This window comes from Phyllobates terribilis, unplaced genomic scaffold (genome assembly GCF_046119375.1).
Source record: "Phyllobates terribilis strain yellow unplaced genomic scaffold, ASM4611937v1 Scaffold_5__5_contigs__length_657084704, whole genome shotgun sequence".
Lineage (NCBI taxonomy): Eukaryota > Metazoa > Chordata > Amphibia > Anura > Dendrobatidae > Phyllobates > Phyllobates terribilis.
Window position 1 is genome coordinate 103,286,258 of NW_027362765.1, and position 19,525 is coordinate 103,305,782.

The 19,525-nt window shown below is 48.4% G+C and overlaps 1 protein-coding gene across 2 annotated transcripts in view; it reads right to left on the reverse strand.

The window, feature by feature from the left end:
- The window catches only part of EYA2 (EYA transcriptional coactivator and phosphatase 2), a 169,000-nt gene that overhangs the window by 90,055 nt on the left and 59,420 nt on the right, over positions 1-19,525 (reverse strand). For both annotated transcript variants that reach the window (XM_073682688.1, XM_073682689.1), the window contains exon 2: positions 2,891-3,009. In XM_073682688.1, coding sequence (XP_073538789.1) covers positions 2,891-2,999 — 109 coding nt within the window. In that variant the 5' untranslated portion in view covers positions 3,000-3,009. The remainder of the gene's footprint in view (positions 1-2,890; positions 3,010-19,525) is intronic.

Genomic DNA, 19,525 nt, shown 5'->3' on the forward strand with positions numbered 1-19,525 from the left:
GGCTCAACATCTCCGTTTAGTCCCCAACATCTGCCGCTGACCCCAAATCCTAAAATTCCATTTCTTATGGGATAATAAGGTGTGGAACAGTGAGAAGATATAAAGCGAATTAGTGGGGGTCCCGGATCAGGGGAGAATGCTGCAGAGAATAGTGTCAACCTCATCCAGTCTGCCAGTGATCGGTTAAACAGATCTGGAGCCTCTTAATGGTTTTACAGGCCGCTATCCGACTATCAAACAACGTGTCCTACGTTTCTCCTGCCAGATAAAACCTTCTTGGGCATCGGTAACATTCCTGAGCACTAGTCAGGAAATAATTCTGTGAAATCATGTGCAAAGTCGACTCAGGAACGTTTCCCGATGGAATCGATTCAAGATAAATTATTTATAGAAGGACGTTTGGAGGTCAAATGTTTAAAGGAGAAAAAAAAAGAAATAGAGCAAAACAAAAAGGACGATCAGTAAAGTGGCATTATTTTATTTACTAAAGGTCTTATTATTTTACATTTTACAAAATCTGTTTTTGCATCTCTGGAGGAGTCAGGACAAAAGTAAAATAAGAGAAAAAAATCAGAGATATCAGATAGAAGCCATAGAACAGGACACCATATGTGCACAATGTCTTTTTTAGGTGGGTATGATTTGCAACTCGCCTGAAAAAGCTCTGAAAGAATGAACATATGCACTGCTATGTAAAAACGACTATTATTAGATTCAATCTTTTGAGCGACTTTTAACCGCTTTAAGTTTCCAAACACGCAAAGAATAAGTGACCGATCTAATCTTCTGGAGGCTCCCGCTTGGAAGCCGCTCACTAATTTATATAATGCAAGGAGAGAAAAAAACACCGGTGGCAAAAGATGTCCAGTTGGCACTCAGGAAGCAACGAAACAAATGCCAAAAACCCCCAACAGACGTGTCCTGAAGCAACTCCCTCCTGAAAAACTCAGCGGGTTTGTGCGCAACTAAAAGACGTTGTGTGCACATACCCTCAGGGAAGTGTTCCCCATCTCAAGTCCTCAAGAGCCATCAACAGATAATGTTTTCAGGATTTCTTGATAATTTTCTGATAATTCCATCACCTGTGCAATACTACGGAAATCCTGAAAACATGATCTGGGGCAACACTGCTTTAGGGTATGCCATATCCGTGGCATAAAAAACTTAACAAAACCTACAGAGGATTTGTGAAAAATGTGCAGATTCTCCTTCACATTTCACCTTTTGAAATCCATGGTTGCAGAAGCAGAATAAAACTGACATGCTTCGGATATTAAATCTGCATTGTGTGAATGAGCTTTCTAGAAATTTCATCCGCAGCATCAGCACTGTAAAGGTTCATTCAGACGTCTGGGCAAATCGGTCCAAGATCAAACTGCAGTACACAGAGCAGTCGTGGGTCTCCCGACCTGAGCGTGACAGCTTCTTAGAAAATATGAAGATTTCACACTCAGGTCGGGAGACCCATGGCCAGTCTGTGCATTAGTGGTGCGATCTTGGACCGATGTGCGCGAACGTCTGAATGAGCCTTTATATGCAGTGGATGTTCTGCACGCAAATCCGAGGCAGAAAATTAGCCGCATATTCACCCCATGGGAACTTACAGACTCTTAGGCCAGTCTCACACATTTAACTTTCATGGTTCGAGCATTGACTGCGATGTCTGGACCGACCTCAAGTATCTTGATCCAAAATCAAGAACTTCACAAGCATATATGACCATAAATCTGGCCTTACAGGATCTCCTTTACTTAAAGAAGCACTCCCATCAAAACTTTTATCCTCTTAATATATTGCCATCATCACTGTGTGCTTACAATTGCTCATTTTGCCTTTCTACCCAGCTAATTCTTCCTTTTTCCATTAGATCTATGACATCACATGATTAAAAACTGACTAGCTGAATCCTTCTAAGCTCTATGTAGAAACAGAAGGTCAATTTTCTCTGCACAAGTCATGGGTCACTGCAAAAGTCCCTGGCAGGGGGGAGGAGGAGCAGCTGTCTGGAGTTGCAGAGAGGAATGATATATGTAGGGGCAAGAGACTTCCTGTTTCTACATAGAGCAGAGAAAAGAGAGAAATTAACTGGGTAGAAAGGCAAAATGAGCAATTGTAAGTACACTGTGGAATATAATATGATGACTGCAATATATTAAGTGGATAAAAACTTTGATGGGAGAAATTCTTTGAATGTGAAGTTATCAAGAGAACTCTCTGACAGTCAAACAGAAACTCTGGGGTGGTTTGATGCTTCTGATAGATGAGGATGGTCTAATAATAAAGAAGTTGTAGATGCTACTGGGACATATGGCTTTTCACGAGATAAGTACAATCAACCTATAAAATATTCTATGCCACTGTGAGCGTTTATATTATAGAAGAAACTCAGGGGCGGACATACCAACAGTTGAGGGGGCCCACTTTCACCTCCAAAACAGCAATCAGCATCCATCACAGACACATAGAGGGCTGCATTATGATGAGTTATTGGCCCACATACTGTTCTTGCACAGGGTCCCTTTTCTTTCGGCGTCCGCCCCTGAATAAACTGAGTGCTTACATGGAAAAAGGATTTAGCCAAACCAATGGCTAAAAATACAGCACCATTCACAAAATGTAACATCCGGCTACTAAAAACCAGAAAACGACTTACACAATCCCAACTGTTCAGGGCAGATCTAAGCTTCCATAGCTCACGGCTCTGACCTAGAGATATGGCTAGGCTACTTTCCGAAACTGAAGACCTCAAATGCAGCACATATGATATCTTCACAGAACGATGCACATTGCTCTAGTAGTCACCTCAGTGCCCAACGTACCCCTTATCTGCTGTGCCCACAATCACCCGCTTTGCCTCAGCCCGAACACTACTGCCCGGGCAGACACTTACCTGTTATGTCATCAGGAGACGTGGAGTGACTGTGAGAAGGGTTGAATTTCAGGTTGTCAGAGCAGCCACTGGTCACAGACAGGCTCTGTGATATCACTAGATCTAGCATTTCCTTGTACCTGTAAGAAACGGAGCACGGGATAATTTATTCCACTCTGCATGACTAATGATCCTTCCCGCTGCCATATAAATATTAAAACACAAACACCTAAATCTCATTTTCCATTTAAATTTCATAAAATAACATTTGCTGGAGTTATTCCACCTTAGAGAATGCGGCATGTAAATGAGGGAAGAAGCGGCTCCTCGGAGACTGCACATGTTTGATTGCCGTTTGTCTCATTTATGTCATTTATCATCAGAAAATGACTTTTTTGGTCTCCTGCTAATAAAGTGCCGCCACATGCAGAATCCGGGAGGTAAATGTGACAAGCCCCACTCCTCTCAGTTACTTCATCCGGGGCCCCAGACGGCTTTAATGCAACATTAATGAGAGAGCAGAATACACGGAATTAGGGGCTTCTTATCTCAAGAGCTCTGACGGGAACTCCAAACCCAACATGCCTGTCCCGTTATTTATGAAGCCTCTTGTTTTTTTTATAGGTGCACTAGATCCGATTTTCATCCATTTTTGGTCATCATGTGGCATCCATTCTTCTCGTAAGATTAAGGTTCCAAAATGAATTTTTGACAAGGGCACAAAAAACGCAGCGCCTTACAGTTCCACCAAAGTGGATGGAATTAATAGAAATCTCATGCCCACTGTGCTTTTTTTTACGCAGCGTAAACTGACATTAAATCCGCAACATGTCAATTTCTTTTGTGGGTATGCTGAGATTTATGTGCGGATTTTCCCAAAAGGAACACATTAGATGTGGAAAATCTGCAGGTAAAAAACTCATGTAATCCCTGTATCAAAAAATGTTTTGTCAAAGCAAAATAATACTAGGAAGTATCAAAAACAAAACAGCTTTATTTCAAACATAATACCTAACCCACTACCTGAGAATAGATGAGTCTCAAGAAGAAAGGAGTGAACATAAAAGTCCATAAAATAAATACATCTTTATGAAATATCACAATACATCAAAAGAATAAAAAGGTGCCTTACAAAAGGGGACGCAACAGAAAACCTGGTAATTACAAAACATATTGCGCAGGAGAGACAGTCAAATGATAAATGAAATAATGTCAGCCACTAAATAGATAATGGGCCCTGAAGAAGCTGGGCGAAACGCGCCTTGGGATGGAGGGGCAGTGCCTGGATTCAATGCTGCTGCAGACATTACTTTAAAGGTAGTACACTCTATGTTCACTGCTCTGTCTGGCTGTAAATGGATTACGATATGGAGGTTATTTACTAATTTACCTACGGATAACTAATTGTCACCTATTTAGTGGCGGACATTATTCCATTTATCATTTGACTGTCTTTGGGAACCAAAACAGGGATCAAACACCTACATGAAACAGGGACATCTGAATGAGGCCACTAAAGATTTGGTTGGTATTTTGCACAAGCTGAGTAAAAGTGATACGAGTAGTAATCATTCCACCGATTCCCTGAGGTTGAAGAGTTTTGGGCGATTGCTGCTAAAAATGTAAACCGCTAATATGTGTAAGTATGATCTAATATAATACAAATGATGGACACAATGCCACATTCTCTTCACAGGCCAGACATGTTAATAGATAACATGAGAAATCTGCAGCTAATTACCAGAATGGGGGACAATCACACAGGATCCGGGCTGTAAGACAGGGCTGCGCTGGCACACGGAGCACAGATCCTCCACCATTTGCTAGGCCTGTCGTCACTCACATACCCCTGAGGCATGGACGTTTAGGGAAAGCATGACCGCTCTTAAAAGCCCCGTTTCAGAACAATGTCAGGGAGCGGAACCCAAGAGATGACAGCTGGAGGTGGAGGGAGGGCTACTGGGCACACATCAAAGCTCTGCTCTACTGCGAAAAATGCATCAAAAGCATATGGATTCCCCAAGTCAGCAGCTCCAGAGAATACTCCCGAGTAGTGGCCTACTGACTCCACTGAGGGCACGGCACCCCCCAGGCCGACAGAAGCCGGAGACCCCCATCAGCTTCTCACAGGGTCATTATTAAAAACATCTACGAGGAGAGAAGCCTCACCATGTCATAAACACAGTACGCTAACAGGTGCCATATATCCTGGGTTATCAAAAATGGTGAAAAACTACTGGACGCAAAAGTACAAAATTCAACCGTACAGTAAAATCTGCTAAAACTTTTGCTTTTTTTGATTAATACAACCTATTTCTCCCTGTAATCATTAATTTAAGTCTGGAGAGTCCGACGGTAACAGAGTTCTGTAAATGTTTTGTTATATCCTGATCAGATCCACAAATGGCAGCTAAAACAAAGTCCTGTCCAGGGCAGCGCTGACGGACGAAAGAAAGGGTTAACAAGGTTCTCCCCTCGCCTCACATATGGGACATATTCCAATATGTTTTTGGAATAATTCTAGAAACAAGCAATTTTGGGCCTGCTCCAGACAATGTATAGACAGGGCTGAAGTCAGGAAATGGTGGGAGACGCTGCCTTCCTGGATTATTTCAATGATTTCTGAGTTTTTCCTTGGCTGACGAAGGATGGACGTCTCAGCTGCTCATAGGGGCCGGTGGCTGCAGAGTAGGTTTTGTTTTTATTTTTCACCATTTGGGGGCAATGAAAGTATCCACCCGAGGTCGGATCAGATGTTTTCTAGTTTGTAGGGGAAAAAGGAGTTTGATTGATGGGAAAATGGTTCAGGTTCAAAACAAACAAAGATATTTAAAGTGGTAAAACAAATGAAGCTGTTTCTAATAGACAGATCCGTCTGGCTCGGGAAAGAAATCTAGAGAGTGTTTACTTTGGAGCAATACAGCAACAAGGTGGTCGGAATCGCCGCACGCCATCGTTTTGGCTTTGACCTCTAGTACTTTTTGTCGGTTTGTCTTTTTGTGTTCTCCAACAACTTCTCTGTTTAGGAGGTGTCCCATTTTTGTTCCAGTCCTTAGTTCTTTTATGGACCCCTCCCAGTATGGTTTCCATCCAGGATTTGGCTCAACGCTTGCAGGGATTGTCTCTGGAGGTGGCCGAGCTCCAGCAACACGTGAGTAGCTGTTCTGGAGCGCATTTTGTGAAACCCAAGGTAGGACTGCCTGATGTTTTTTATGGTAAACAGCAATATTTTTTTCCTTTAAAAATGCTTGTTTGTTATATTTTCGTTTGAGACCAAGGTCCTCTGGGAATGAATCACAGCGCATTGGTTTTATTATGTCACTTTTGCGCAATGAACCACAGGGGTGGGCCTTTTCTCTCCAACCTAATGATTCATTATTAAGGTTGGTAGAAGATTTTTTTTCTGCTATTGGGCTGTTATATGATGATCCTGATCGAATCTCATCTGCTGAGGCAAGACTCAGGCATTTGAATCAGGGGTCAGGTGATGTTGAAAATTATTGCACACACTTCAGAAGTCAAATGGAATAATCCTGCTCTGAAATGTTTATTTCTTGCTGGTCTGAGTGAAAGGGTTAAGGATTTGCTAATTGCATTCCCGGCACCTGAGACTCTGCAGGATGCCATGCAATTAGCTGTTCGTGTGGACAGGAGCCTGAGGTACAGGCTGAATGAGGTAAAGACTCCTGTAATGTTAGGTCCTAGTCCCCAGAAAATCTGCTCAGACGGCAGAGAACTGATGGAGGTTGGGGCGATGTCACTCCGCTTTCAGGAAAGAGACCGGAGGTTCGCTGAGGGATTGTGTCTTTATTGTGGTAAAGCTGACCATTTGATTAAGTATTGTGAGCTTCGTTTAAGTAAAGAAAAAAAAAAGAGGTCAGGTACGCCCGTATTGCTTGTTTACGCTCTGCAGGAGTATTTCTTGACCGTGTATGGCCAACCCGGGTTCCACCCTTTACAATGCCCTTCCCATCTTCCAGCACTCACTTTTTTCCACCAAATAAAAACACTGCACCTGTATTTCTTTTGGATAAATTTGGCCACAGCGGCCATTTTATTAACAAACAACATTAACATATTAACAGTGTTATAAAATAAATAAGAAGGGAGGGTTCTTGGAGTTAAAAAATTAGATCTGGCATAAATTAAACCAAAACTTGAACCGCCATATTACCCTCAGCCGTCCATCACCAGCTCAAGGGCACCAAAAGCTCCCAGGGTAAAACCCCGTCCAGAGCCCAAAACCAAATGCCAGATCACCCCGCTCCAATTAACAAACTGCAAATTACGAAATTTATTTACCAGATCTAGAGTCCCATTGGCAGAGTGTACGTGAAGTTTTGCAGTTATTGAGTAATAATTCACTCTTTGCTAAGCTGGAGAAATGTGAGTTCGCTGTGGAGAAAATTAGTTTTTTGGGCTACACTGTCTCCAGCGAGGGCTTTGAGATGGACCCGGTGAAGGTTCAGGCTGTGCAGGAATGGCCTAGGCCTATTGGTTTGAAATCTATACAGAGATTTTTGGGTTTTGCCAATTATTACAGGAAATTCATTAAGAATTTTTCTGTAATTGTTAAGCCTCTAACTGATCTCACCAGGAAAGGTGCGAATACGGTCCAGTGGACTACTGAGGCCATTGAAGCGTTTAAGTATCTCAAAGAGAGGTTCAGTTCTGCCCCTATCCTTATGCAGCCTGATGAGACTAAGCCTTTTTTGTTCGAGGTCGATGCTTCATCGGTGGGGGTCGGAGCAATTTTGTCTCAGGAGAACAGGGATGGAGTACATCTTTGTGCCTTCTTTTCGAAAAAATTTTCGGAAACCGAACTGAATTATGATGTTGGAAATTGGGAGTTGCTGGCTATTAAACTGGTGTTTGAACATTGGCGTCATTTTTTGGAAGGCGCTAGATTTCCTATTCAGGTTTTCACAGATCATAAGAATTTGATTTATCTGGATGCTGCCAAGCGCTTGAATGCCCGTCAAGCTAAGTGGGCACTTTTTTTTTCTCGGTTTCATTTTTCTGTTACCTATATCCCTGGAATGTTAAAGCCGATGCTTTATCTCGCAACTTCTCTCCTACGGTCGGTGCCGAGGAGGAGGAGAGCATTTTACAGAAAGGAGTTGTGGTGGCGGCATTGGACTCCGTTTTGGAGAATGGGATTCTGAAAGCTCAAGATGATGCCCCATCTAACACTCCCCATGGGAGGTTGTTCGTGCCTAGAACCTTTAGGAGAGATTTGCTTGTGGAGTGTCATGAGTCTTGGTTGGCAGGTCATCCAGGAATTTCTGAGACTAAGAGACTTATCAGTCGCAGTTTTTGGTGGCCTGGATGGCAGAAAGAAGTCATCAAGTGGGTGCGTCAATGTACTGTGTGTGCTAGGTCAAAGGCTTCACATACTCCTGCTGCGGGGTTGCTTTGCCCTCTGGAGGTTCCTAGTGCGTCTTGGACGCATCTCACAATGGATTTTATTACTGATCTTCCTGTGTCTGAGGGTTTTACTGTCATCTGGGTGGTCGTGGACCGTTTTAGTAAGATGTGTCATTTGGTTCATTAAGTAGCCCTGCGCCAAGACACTCGCTAAGGCGTTTGTTAAGGAGATTGTCAAGCTTCATGGCGTTCCCACGGATATTGTTTCTGATAGAGGACCTCAGTTTGTGGCTCACTTTTGGCGTGCTTTTTGTGACAGGTTGGGAGTCCATTTGTCATTTTCGTCTGGGTATCATCCTGAGTCTAATGGACAGACTGAAAGAAAGAACCAGAATGTTGAACAGTTTTTGCGTTGCTTTGTGGCGGACAATCAAGAGGTATGGTCTGAGTTTCTGCCTCTCATGGAATTTGCTCTTAACAATCATACATCCTCCTCTGCTGGGTGTTCTCCTTTTTTTTGTTGTACTGGGAGACATCCGTCTTTTGGTTCATTCTCCAAATTGGGGTCGGCGGTGCCGGAGGAGGAGAATTTTTCCGGTGATTTAGAAAGACTTTGGACTAATGTACGTTGCAACCTTCAAGAGGCTAACAAGAAGTCCAAGAAGTATTTTAACAGGAAACGTAAGGAGGTTTTGTTTACTGTGGGTGACATGGTTTGGTTGTCCTCAAAGAACCTGCGGTTGAGGATTCCCTTTAAAAAACTGGGTCCTAAGTTTGTGGGTCCATTTAAAGTGCTTCAGGTTGTTAACCCATCTGCGGTTAGGTTGGATATCCCTACTTCCTGGAAGATTAATCCTGTGTTTCATGTTTCCTTGTTGAATAAGGCTGATGTATCAGATAGGGATGCCACTGTCACAGTTCCTCCTGTGGTGGAAGACTGCGAATATGAAATTTCTCGTATCTTGAATTCTAGATGGCATAGAGGGAGATTACAGTATCTTGTCTCCTGGAAGGGTTTTGGTCCCGAAGATAACTCCTGGGTAAGGATGGATGATGTCTCTGCTCCTAGGCTTGTTAAAGCTTTCCATAAGAGGTTTCCGGATAGGCCTGGGCCTGGAGGATCCTCATAAAAGAGGGGGTACTGTTAGAACCCTCCTGTTTGTTTTTTTTTCCATCTTGTGTTTTGCAGTCACGTGGCCATCTGCCTTTATATTCCAGCTCCGCCCTCCTGGCTGTGCTGGACTTCAGTGTTGTTTTGACTGTTTCTCTAGCCAGGTGCTTCGGTTCCTTTCTCTGTCAGTTCGCTTGGTCCTTCTGGGACCTTTAGTACCTTTTTGTCAGTTTGTCTTTTTGTGTTCTGCAACAACTTCTCTGTTTTGGAGGTGTCCCATTTTTGTTCCAGTCCTTAGTTATTTTAGGGACACCTCCCCTTATGCTATAGGTCTTCGTTCAGACTAGCTGAGGACGAAGGCGGGTCTGTTCGCTAGGAGCAGGCAGCCCGCTACATTGTAGGGATTCAGCTTAGTCTTACTGTAGGGACAGCTTTCCCCTTTCTTTCCTTAGTACTTGTTGCAGATCATAACACATACGGCCCCATACTACTAGAGCAGACATATGCGCCATACCACTAGAGCAGACTTATAGACCCATACCGCTAGAGCAAACTGACGGCCCCATACCACTAGAGTAAATGTACGGCTCCATACCGCTAGAACAGATGTACGGACCATACTGCTAAAGCAGATGCACAGGATTTCTCTGAAAAAGAAAATGCACAACATTGTACTGCAAGAGCAGGCGCACAGCACTGCACCACCAGAGCAGACGCACAGCATTGCAAACACACATCATTGCCCCGTCAGAACAGACAAACAACAAATCACCATCAGAGCAGATGCACAGCACTGCACTGCCAGAGTAGACACACCGCATTGTACAACGAGGACAGACACACAGCATTGCCCCGCCATAAAGGACGCACAGCAAATCACCACCAGAGCAGTCGCACAGCATTGCACTGTAAAAGCAGACACAGAGCACTGCACTGTAAGAGCCGATGCAACGCACTGCCAGAGTAAACATACAGGATCACACTGCAAGATTAGGTGCACAGCATTGCAAAGAAAGGGCATATCACCACCGAAGCACATGCACAGCCATGCACCTCCAGAGCACGCTCTCAGCATTGTACCACCAGAGCAAGTGCACAGCACAGGACTACCACAGCAGGCACACAGCACAGGAGTGCCAGAGCAGGCTCACAGCTTAGGACTGCCACAGCAGGCGCATGGCACAGGACTGCCAGAGTATATGCACAGCACAGGACTGCCATAGCAGGCGCACAGCACAGGACTGCCAGAGCGTATGCACAGTATAGGACTGCCACAGCAGGCACACAGCTTAGGACTGCCACAGCAGGCACATGGCACAAGACTGCCAGAGTATATGCACAGTACAGGACTGCAACAGCAGGCTCACAGCTTAGGACTGCCACAGCAGGCGCATGGCACAGGACTGCCAGAGTATATGCACAGTACAAGACTGCCACAGCAGGCGCACAGCACAGGACTGCCAGAGAATATACACAGTACAGGACGGCCACAGCAGGCACAGTACAGGACGGCCACAGCAGGCACAGTACAGGACTGCCACAGCAGGCACAGTACAGGACTGCCAGAGCAGGCGCACAGCACAGGACTGCCACAACAGGAGCACAGCGCAGGACTGCCACAGCAGATGCACAGTACAGGACTGCCACAGCAGATGCACAGTACAGGACTGCCACAGCAGGCGCACAGCACAGGACTGCCAGAGCAGGCGCACAGCATAGGACTGCCAGAGCATATGCACAGTACAGGACTACCACAGCAGGCACACAGTACAGGACTGCCAGAGCAGGCGCACAGCACAGGACTGCCACAACAGGCGCACAGGACTGCCAGAGCAGGCGCACAGCACAGGAGTGCCACAACAGGAGCACAGTACAGGACTGCCACAGCAGATGCACAGTACAGGACTGCCACAGCAGATGCACAGTACAGGACTGCCACAGCAGGCGCACAGCACAGGACTGCCACAGCAGGCGCGCAGCACAGGACTGCCACAACAGGCGCGCAGCACAGGACTGCCACAACAGGCGCACAGCACAGGACTGCCACAGCAGGCGCACAGTACAGGAGTTCAAGAGCAAGCGCACAGCACAGGACTGCCACAATAGGCGCACAGGATAACACTCCCATAGCAGAAAACAGTATTGCAACACAAGAGCAGGTGTTCTGCACCACACACAACTATCACATTAATAATAATAAGGTGGAAAACACTACAGCCACGTCTATAATGCACGGGCCTCAGAAAGCTTTTATATAGAACAACTACTATGTTCACGATATCAGGAAGTCGCAGCGGCCTCGGGCTGAGAACTCCCCCAATCCGCTGGGAGCCCGGTCCACACACATTGTTTTGTTTACGCTACATCTTCGCTCTGCTAACTTAATTTGTCGGCCCCCACAGCCGAGAGACTCAGGAACAGCTCCCAATTCTGCTGAACTTAGAAGCGTTCAGTAAAAAGCCTCTCATCCGACATCCACCCCCAGCAACCAGAAAAAAACAGGGAAAAACCATGTGGAAAGGGAACAGATGCTTGAAAAATATTGACTTCCTCTAATTGCATTATTGTTCTGAGATTTCATTAGTCGCCGGTGATTGATCATTTTCCTTTTACTGCTGATTCTGTTAAGTTTCGCGATTTAGAAAATGGCATCAGGTCCGAACAAAAGCGGAAAAAGCAGATTGACGGCAATCTTCTAAGAGGAAAGGACGAGGATGCACTATCAAAGAAGCACAGAGTATTTCAGGAGTCCAAAACCCAATGAAAGCTTGATTGTCAGTCACTTATATTAGCATGCTGTCCCTGGGAACCAACAGACTAACCCTCATTCTCCAAAAAAACTGTGATACAAGCATGTCTGATGCCTCAGCAGATAAAGGACAGTGAGGGAGCGTGGGGGAAGGGAGAACAAAGACGGAAATCATGAAGATGAGGATGAATGGATGAGCAATTATGTCTTAAAGATCCTTAAATTATTATCTGTTATTTCTTAGTTTGTGGATACAAGAAGCCGGTAATGCGAAGATAAAAATTACTATAACAGGTATCAGCGAACATCAAACATCATAACCGCCAATGGCAGCTGCCTGGACACAGGAGTGACAATCAGTATGGCTGCCAGTACTATGTCCCTTAATAACTTTTGCATGCGAAACCTGCCGAGTTATACAACAGGGTGATAATGTGACACCCCAGGGGTCTGGTTGCCACAGTGATAGAGATATTATGTCTGAGAGCAGGTGGGAGGTCCTTTGGTCAGGGATCCTGTGCATGCCACACCTCCTGCCCAGTCTTGGGAGGGGAAGAACTTCCCCTGTATAAACCCGGGGCTGAGGCAGGGTGAGTCAGACAAGGAGAGTGGAGAAGAGAAGCAGCATAGGAAACAGCAGAGTTACAAGGAGTCAGGGGCTGGCAGCTACAGAGCTCGCCCTGACTAAGAAGATTCTTTACCGGACCCGGAGTCCGAGGCTGTGGGGACTAAATCCTACCCAGCAGCAGAATCCGTCGGGCAGGGGATTTCAGGTCCTCTGGCCCAGAAGCCTGAAGGCACGGTCACATGCGTGGGACCAGCACCGCCGTCGTGGAGCGGAAGCTACTAGAAGGCCCCGAGTCACCGGCCATACGGGTGAGCACCACACGGTACACTCAGGGACGTGGGCTACTTACATCAGCTTCTAGCAAGGTAGCCAGAAGAGTACAGTCAGTTTGGGAGGCCTACAACTACGCCTGGCCAGGGGAGATCCCATCTGCTCAAAGACTGACCAGGCCCCGTTTGCTAGCAAGTACTCCGGGAGGGTCTGTCGTTGTTACCAGTAAAGACCCTGAACTACACCGTACCGTCTCTGAGTGGTTCCTGCTACCCCCATCATCCACGTCGGCTGCCCTGAGGCCATACCCCTCCCGTTGGGGGTTATACTATCACGCTGCACAATCCTACCACCGGCCTCAGCGGTCTGCCCTGCAGCAGCAGCTTCCTGGCTGCACTCAACGGGTGGCGTAGTCATCAACTATTTACTACTAATAGACTGCCGTCTAGTTTGACTCCCTGGGCACGGACCGGGTCACCGCCACGAGATTACAACCCTCCACGGATCCGGCTCCGGGTAAGCTCCCGCGTGCGCACCGCAGCGCGACACAGGCCCAGGGGCGCGTCAACTTTGGCGTAGTCGGCAGGATTTCGTGCCCGCAACCACCGGGTACTGCGTGCCTGAAAAGCAAAGACTGTTCAAACTTACCAGTGGTGAAGATTCCCGCTATCCGTGGAGGTTTCCCGCCATCCGGCGCCATCTTCTACCTTCTTCCCGCCATCCGCGAAGTTTTCCCGCCATCCGGCGCCATCTTCGACCTTCTTCCCGCCATCCGTGGAGTTTTCCCGCCATTGGACGCCATCTTGAGTACGCCGCACGGGAAGAAGAGGGGCGTGGACTCCGAAAGCGCGCGAGAACTGAAGCCCCGCCTCACGTCCGGACGTTGCGTAAGGTCCTGGAAGGAGCCCAGCAGACGCCGACGTCACCGGAGCGCGACGGAAGGTCCTCAACCCTGACGATCCACTGTGGAGCCGCGGCCTACGGAACAGGATCATCGCAAGGTAGGCCACGGTCCACTAGGGGGGAGGAAGATGTCGGATACGGAGGAGAGCCTCACTGCCTCAACCCCCGCCAGCGCGACCGCTGCTGCAGTTATGCCCTTCACCATGCCCTATATCCCGGGAGCAGCTTGGCTACCCCAGTACTCAGGGGAGTCACATACCCTGCATGACTTTAGAGAAAAGCTGGATAGCCTCTTCCAGGTGTACCCCCTCACAGAAGAGCAAAAAGTGAGCATCCTGGTGGCCCAACTAACCGGGGCAGCCAAAAGGGAAGTAAAATCCTGGCCACCTGGGAGGAAGACTGTCGCAGGGATACTAACCCGGCTGAAGGACACCTTTGATACCCGCACCTCAGCCGAGATTAAGCTTAGATTCTACGGGTGCAAGCAGCGAGCGCATGAGAGTATAAGGGACTATGCACTAAACCTACAAGAGGCCCTGAGGGCCATAAAGCAGACCGACCCTGATGGGGTGGGAAACGAGGACAGGCTGTTGACTGAACAATTTATAGAGGGTTTATATTGCAATGCCCACCGAACCCAGTTGCGGGCAATGGCCTTACAGGATCCCCATCTGGACTTTGCACAGTTCAAGGACAGAGCCATCCGGGTGCTCCGAGAACCGGCACCAGGTGGCGTTGTGACCCACAGACGCCCCACTACCACTTACTACCAGGAGGCGGCGCCCTTGTCAGCAGGGCCTGTGGGAGCTGATGCGCAGGCTTTGGACAATGACCCGGCTCCAGACCTACACCATCAGGTCCAAGAGCTAGCTAAGAGCGTTGCTGCGCTAACCCGAACTGTGCAGTCTTTACAGGTTTCCACCCCAGGGAAGATCCAGCTGGCATCCGGACCGGAGGACATCCCGTGGCGTCGACCAAGGAGGACCCCACCGGCCAGAGGAAGACCCAGTGACCGATACAGTGAGGACGGACGACCCATCTGCCGCCGCTGCAATCAACCCGGACATATGGCAAGGTACTGTTCTTTAAACGGGCACAACCTGGGGTAGAGGGCCAACCCCCAGGAAAAAGATCACCAGGCCCATCGAACTGGCGCGACAGATATGTGGGAGGACGTCCAGTCTTGCCTGTGGTACTGGATGGCATTCCCATGAGTGCCCTACTGGACACCGGGTCACAGGTCACCACCATCCCGTACGTGCTCTTCAAGCAGTACTGGAATGACTCGGATATTACCCGCTACCCCGACGACGACTTGAGTATCATCGCCAGCAATGGTCAGCCCGTGCCACAGATCGGATTTAAAGAGGTGACCATCAAAATTGGTAGAGTCGAACTGGCCGCACAGGGACTGATCATTGTAGATATCGATAAACATGAGAGTCACCCAAAAATAACTCTAGGAACTAATGTAATTGAAAATTGTCTTGCAGAGGTGATTTTCCTTTTACAGCAGGTTGCCAAGAATGCCAGCTCCGGCGAGCAGCGGGTGCTCCAGAAAGAGATCCGGGCACTGATGCAACGGCAACAAGTGGAACTCTCCGGCGGTGAGATTGGTAGCGTAAGAATGTGTGACCCTTTTCCTATTGCCATGCCCCCAAAAAGTGAAATGATGATTTGGTGCCGGGCAGCTATTGGTCTGAGAGGTAGAGATTACCAGGCAATGGTAGAACCAGTTTACTCAGACAGTAGGCCCACCATTTTGACAGCACGGGGGGTGGTCAATGTACGCCATGGGAGGGTGCCCATTCGCATAATAAATATCGGGGAGAGGGAAGTGTACCTGCCCCGGTATGCCACGCTAGCCAAATTATATACCACTAATCAAAGTTCTATACAATCTGTGGAACCCTTGCCTCCATCTCACCCGGAGGAAGGTAACGGCTCTAAGAAAGACATGGAGGACTGGTGTCAGCAACTACATTTGGGTACTGACTCCACTCCCTCACATCAGAAACAAGGAGTCTATCGGGTGGTTCAAGAGTATGAGAGAGTGTTTAGTAAACACCCGTTAGACTTCGGGCGAGTCAAGGGGGTAGAACATCGCATCCCCACGGGAGATCATCCTCCCATAAAAGAGAGGTATCGACCCGTACCTCCTGCACATTACCAACACGCCAAGGGGATGCTTAGAGATATGAAGGAGGCTGGGGTAATCCGGGATAGTTGTAGCCCCTGGGCAGCCCCATTAGTTTTAGTCAAAAAGAAAGACAACACCATGAGGATGTGTGTAGATTACCGGAAAATCAACCGTATCACACACAAGGATGCGTACCCCTTACCAAGGATAGAGGAGTCATTGGCTGCTTTAAGATCTGCTAACTTCTTCTCTACCTTGGATCTCACTAGCGGGTACTGGCAGGTTCCTGTAGCAGAGGCGGACCGGGAGAAGACCGCATTCACCACCCCGATGGGACTTAGCGAGTTCACCTGCATGCCGTTCGGACTCTGCAACGCACCAGGAACCTTCCAACGCCTAATGGAGTGTTGTCTGGGCCACAGAAACTTCGAGACGGTCCTGTTGTACCTGGACGATGTCATCGTATATTCCAAGACGTATGAGGACCACCTGAAACACCTGGCGGAAGTGTTCGAGGCTCTGGCGAGTTACGGCCTAAAGGTGAAACCCTCCAAGTGTCACCTCCTGAAACCAAAGGTGCAGTACCTGGGACACGTGGTGAGCGCTGACGGAGTGGCTCCCGACCCCGATAAGATCACCGCAATTAAGGGATGGCCAAGCCCCTCCAGCGTAAAAGAAGTGCGGCAGTTCCTCGGGTTGGTAGGCTACTACCGAAGGTTTATTCCCGGTTTCACCAAAAAGGCAGCACCTATGCAGGACCTCCTGATAGGCCAGTCCCGGAAGGCCAAGAACCAGAAGCCGCCCTTCAAATGGGAAGAGCTGGAAGAAGAGTCCTTCCGCCAGCTGAAGATGGCCCTCACGGGGGACGAAATCCTGGCGTACCCGGATTATAGCCAGCCCTTTATCCTCTACACCGACGCCAGTAACATCGGGCTAGGAGCCGTACTGTCCCAGATCCAGCAGGGGAAGGAACGAGTAATCGCCTACGCCAGCCGAAAACTGCGACCCACCGAAAGGAACCCCGAGAATTACAGCTCATTTAAGTTAGAGTTCCTGGCCGTAGTATGGGCAATCACTGAGCGCTTTAAGCATTACCTCGCTTCTTCCCGGTTCACCGTGTACACGGATAACAACCCGCTGACACACCTGGACACGGCAAGACTCGGTGCCCTGGAGCAGAGGTGGATGGCCCGTCTGTCCAACTACGAGTTCACAATTAAATACCGGGCAGGACGCTCCAATACCAACGCGGACGCCCTGTCCAGGATGCCCAACCTGCCGGACGGAGGAGAAGATCCGGAGGGACTGGAAGAAGTTGAACTCCCTGCGTTCCACCGTCATGGGACTATTCAGTATTCCCACCGGGTAAGGAGTAAGCAGGCTGCTACGTTGAACCCCTTACCCCACTACAACTGGGCGGAAACGCAAGACAGCGACCCTGCCGTCCGACTGGTGAAGGAGATGCTGACTCGGCCGGAGGCTCGCCTTGAACCAGACGCTCCGGAGGAAGCCAAACAACTATGGGCAGAGAAGAGTCGACTGTTCCTTTACAAAGGTAAGTTGTGCCGCAGAATGGTTAACTCCCGGACGCATGAATTACTCTGGCAAGTAGTGGTGCCACGAAGAGACGCAGCCATGGTGATGGAGGCATACCACGACGGAGCTGGACACTTTGGGTGGAAAAAGCTGGAGTTCCTACTGCGCGAGCGGTTCCACTGGGTAGGCATGAGGGGAACCATCGAGAAGTGGTGCAGAGATTGTGGCCCGTGCAACCTGAGAAGGAAGGACCGAGCCAGCCAGAAGACTCCCCTGCAGTCCATCGTCACCCGGCAACCGTTGGAACTGGTAGCCTTGGATCATGTAAAACTGACCCCAAGCAGAAGTGGCTACGTCTACGCGTTAACCATCGTGGATCATTACTCCCGGTTCTTGGTTGTCGTCCCCGTCAAGGACTTAACGGCTCAAACAGCAGCTAGAGCCTTCCAGCAGCACTTCTGCCGTCCACACGGGTACCCGGACCAAGTGCTGACGGACCAGGGACCTGCCTTTGAAGCGGAGGTCTTTCAGGAATTCTGCAATCTGTATGGCTGCCGGAAGATAAGGACGACACCCTACCATCCGCAGACTAATGGACTTTGTGAAAAAATGAACCAGGTGGTAATGGATCTTCTAAAAACGTTGCCCCTGGAAGAACGCAGTCTGTGGCCTGAAAAGTTGCCCGATCTGGTGGACCTATACAACCACATCCCGGTAGGTTCCACCAACTGTACCCCGGCTTACCTAATGAGGGCAAGACCTGGTAAGTTACCTGTTGACCTGGAAATGGGAGTCCTGACCCCCGAGGACACTTCACCAGAAACAGACTGGGACACAGAGAGGCAGCAGCAGTACCGGAGAGTACAGGAGAGCGTGGAGCGAAGTCTCTGTCAGGCTAGGGAAAGACAAGAGAAAACTTACAACCAGTATGCTCCCGCTGTTCCCCTGGTACCCGGAGAGCAGGTCTTGAAGAGGAAGAGACGGCTCCACAAGTTGGACGACCAGTGGGAGAAGGACCCGTACACCGTACTGCCCTCAAGCCACGAGAACCCGAAGGTCTGTACCATCAGTAAAGACGGAGGGGAAACCACAGCCATTGTATCCCGGGACCACCTGAAGAAGTGTCCCGAACAACTGAGGAACCCTGAAGAGGAACAAGAAGACCATCGACCCGTGGAAGAAAGGGAAGATATGGTTAGTACCGTGCTCGGGGACTTTCCTCAGTCTTGGACTCAAGTCAATGGTGCAGTTGTGGTACCCGTACTCACCTTCCTCCAACCATCATCCCAAGAACCTACGGAGCAACGGGTAGAGCTGGAAGAACAGCCGGTCCAGGAGGCAGAAGACTCCACACAAGCAGAACAGGAGAATCAACCCTCTGCTTATAGTGAGCCTGCCGTACCCCTAGTGAGACAAAGAGCCGGTAGACAGCTGCCCAGTTTACCCTTGACAGCTCCTACACCCTGTAGTTCAGGGCCAGACAGTCAGCTCCGTAGGTCCACTCGGGCCACTAGAGGCCAGTTACCCGCACGCTGGAGAATTTAAAGTGTATAAATTGTTTTATCTATGTTTTTCTGTGTCTTGTTGCTTGTGTATAATTTTGTGTTTCTAGTTATTTTTAGGAAACCTTGGTGGATTTACCGGGAATCCTTGTATATAGTTGGAGCGTAACCCAGGATGGACTAGAGACTGTTAAGGACTCGGGGTAGGACAGACCCCTACCTGGTTACGTCTCCCTGTGTTGGTGAAATGGACACCTTTGCTTTTCTTCAAAGACTGCATCCGGTTGCGGACACGCCGTAACCATCTTATGTGTTTTTCTTATAGTATTGTTATTGTTATACTTTGTTATGTTTTTCTAAATGTGTTTAGTCCCGGAGTACTAAATTTCACTAGGGGGGAATGTGACACCCCAGGGGTCTGGTTGCCACAGTGATAGAGATATTATGTCTGAGAGCAGGTGGGAGGTCCTTTGGTCAGGGATCCTGTGCATGCCACACCTCCTGCCCAGT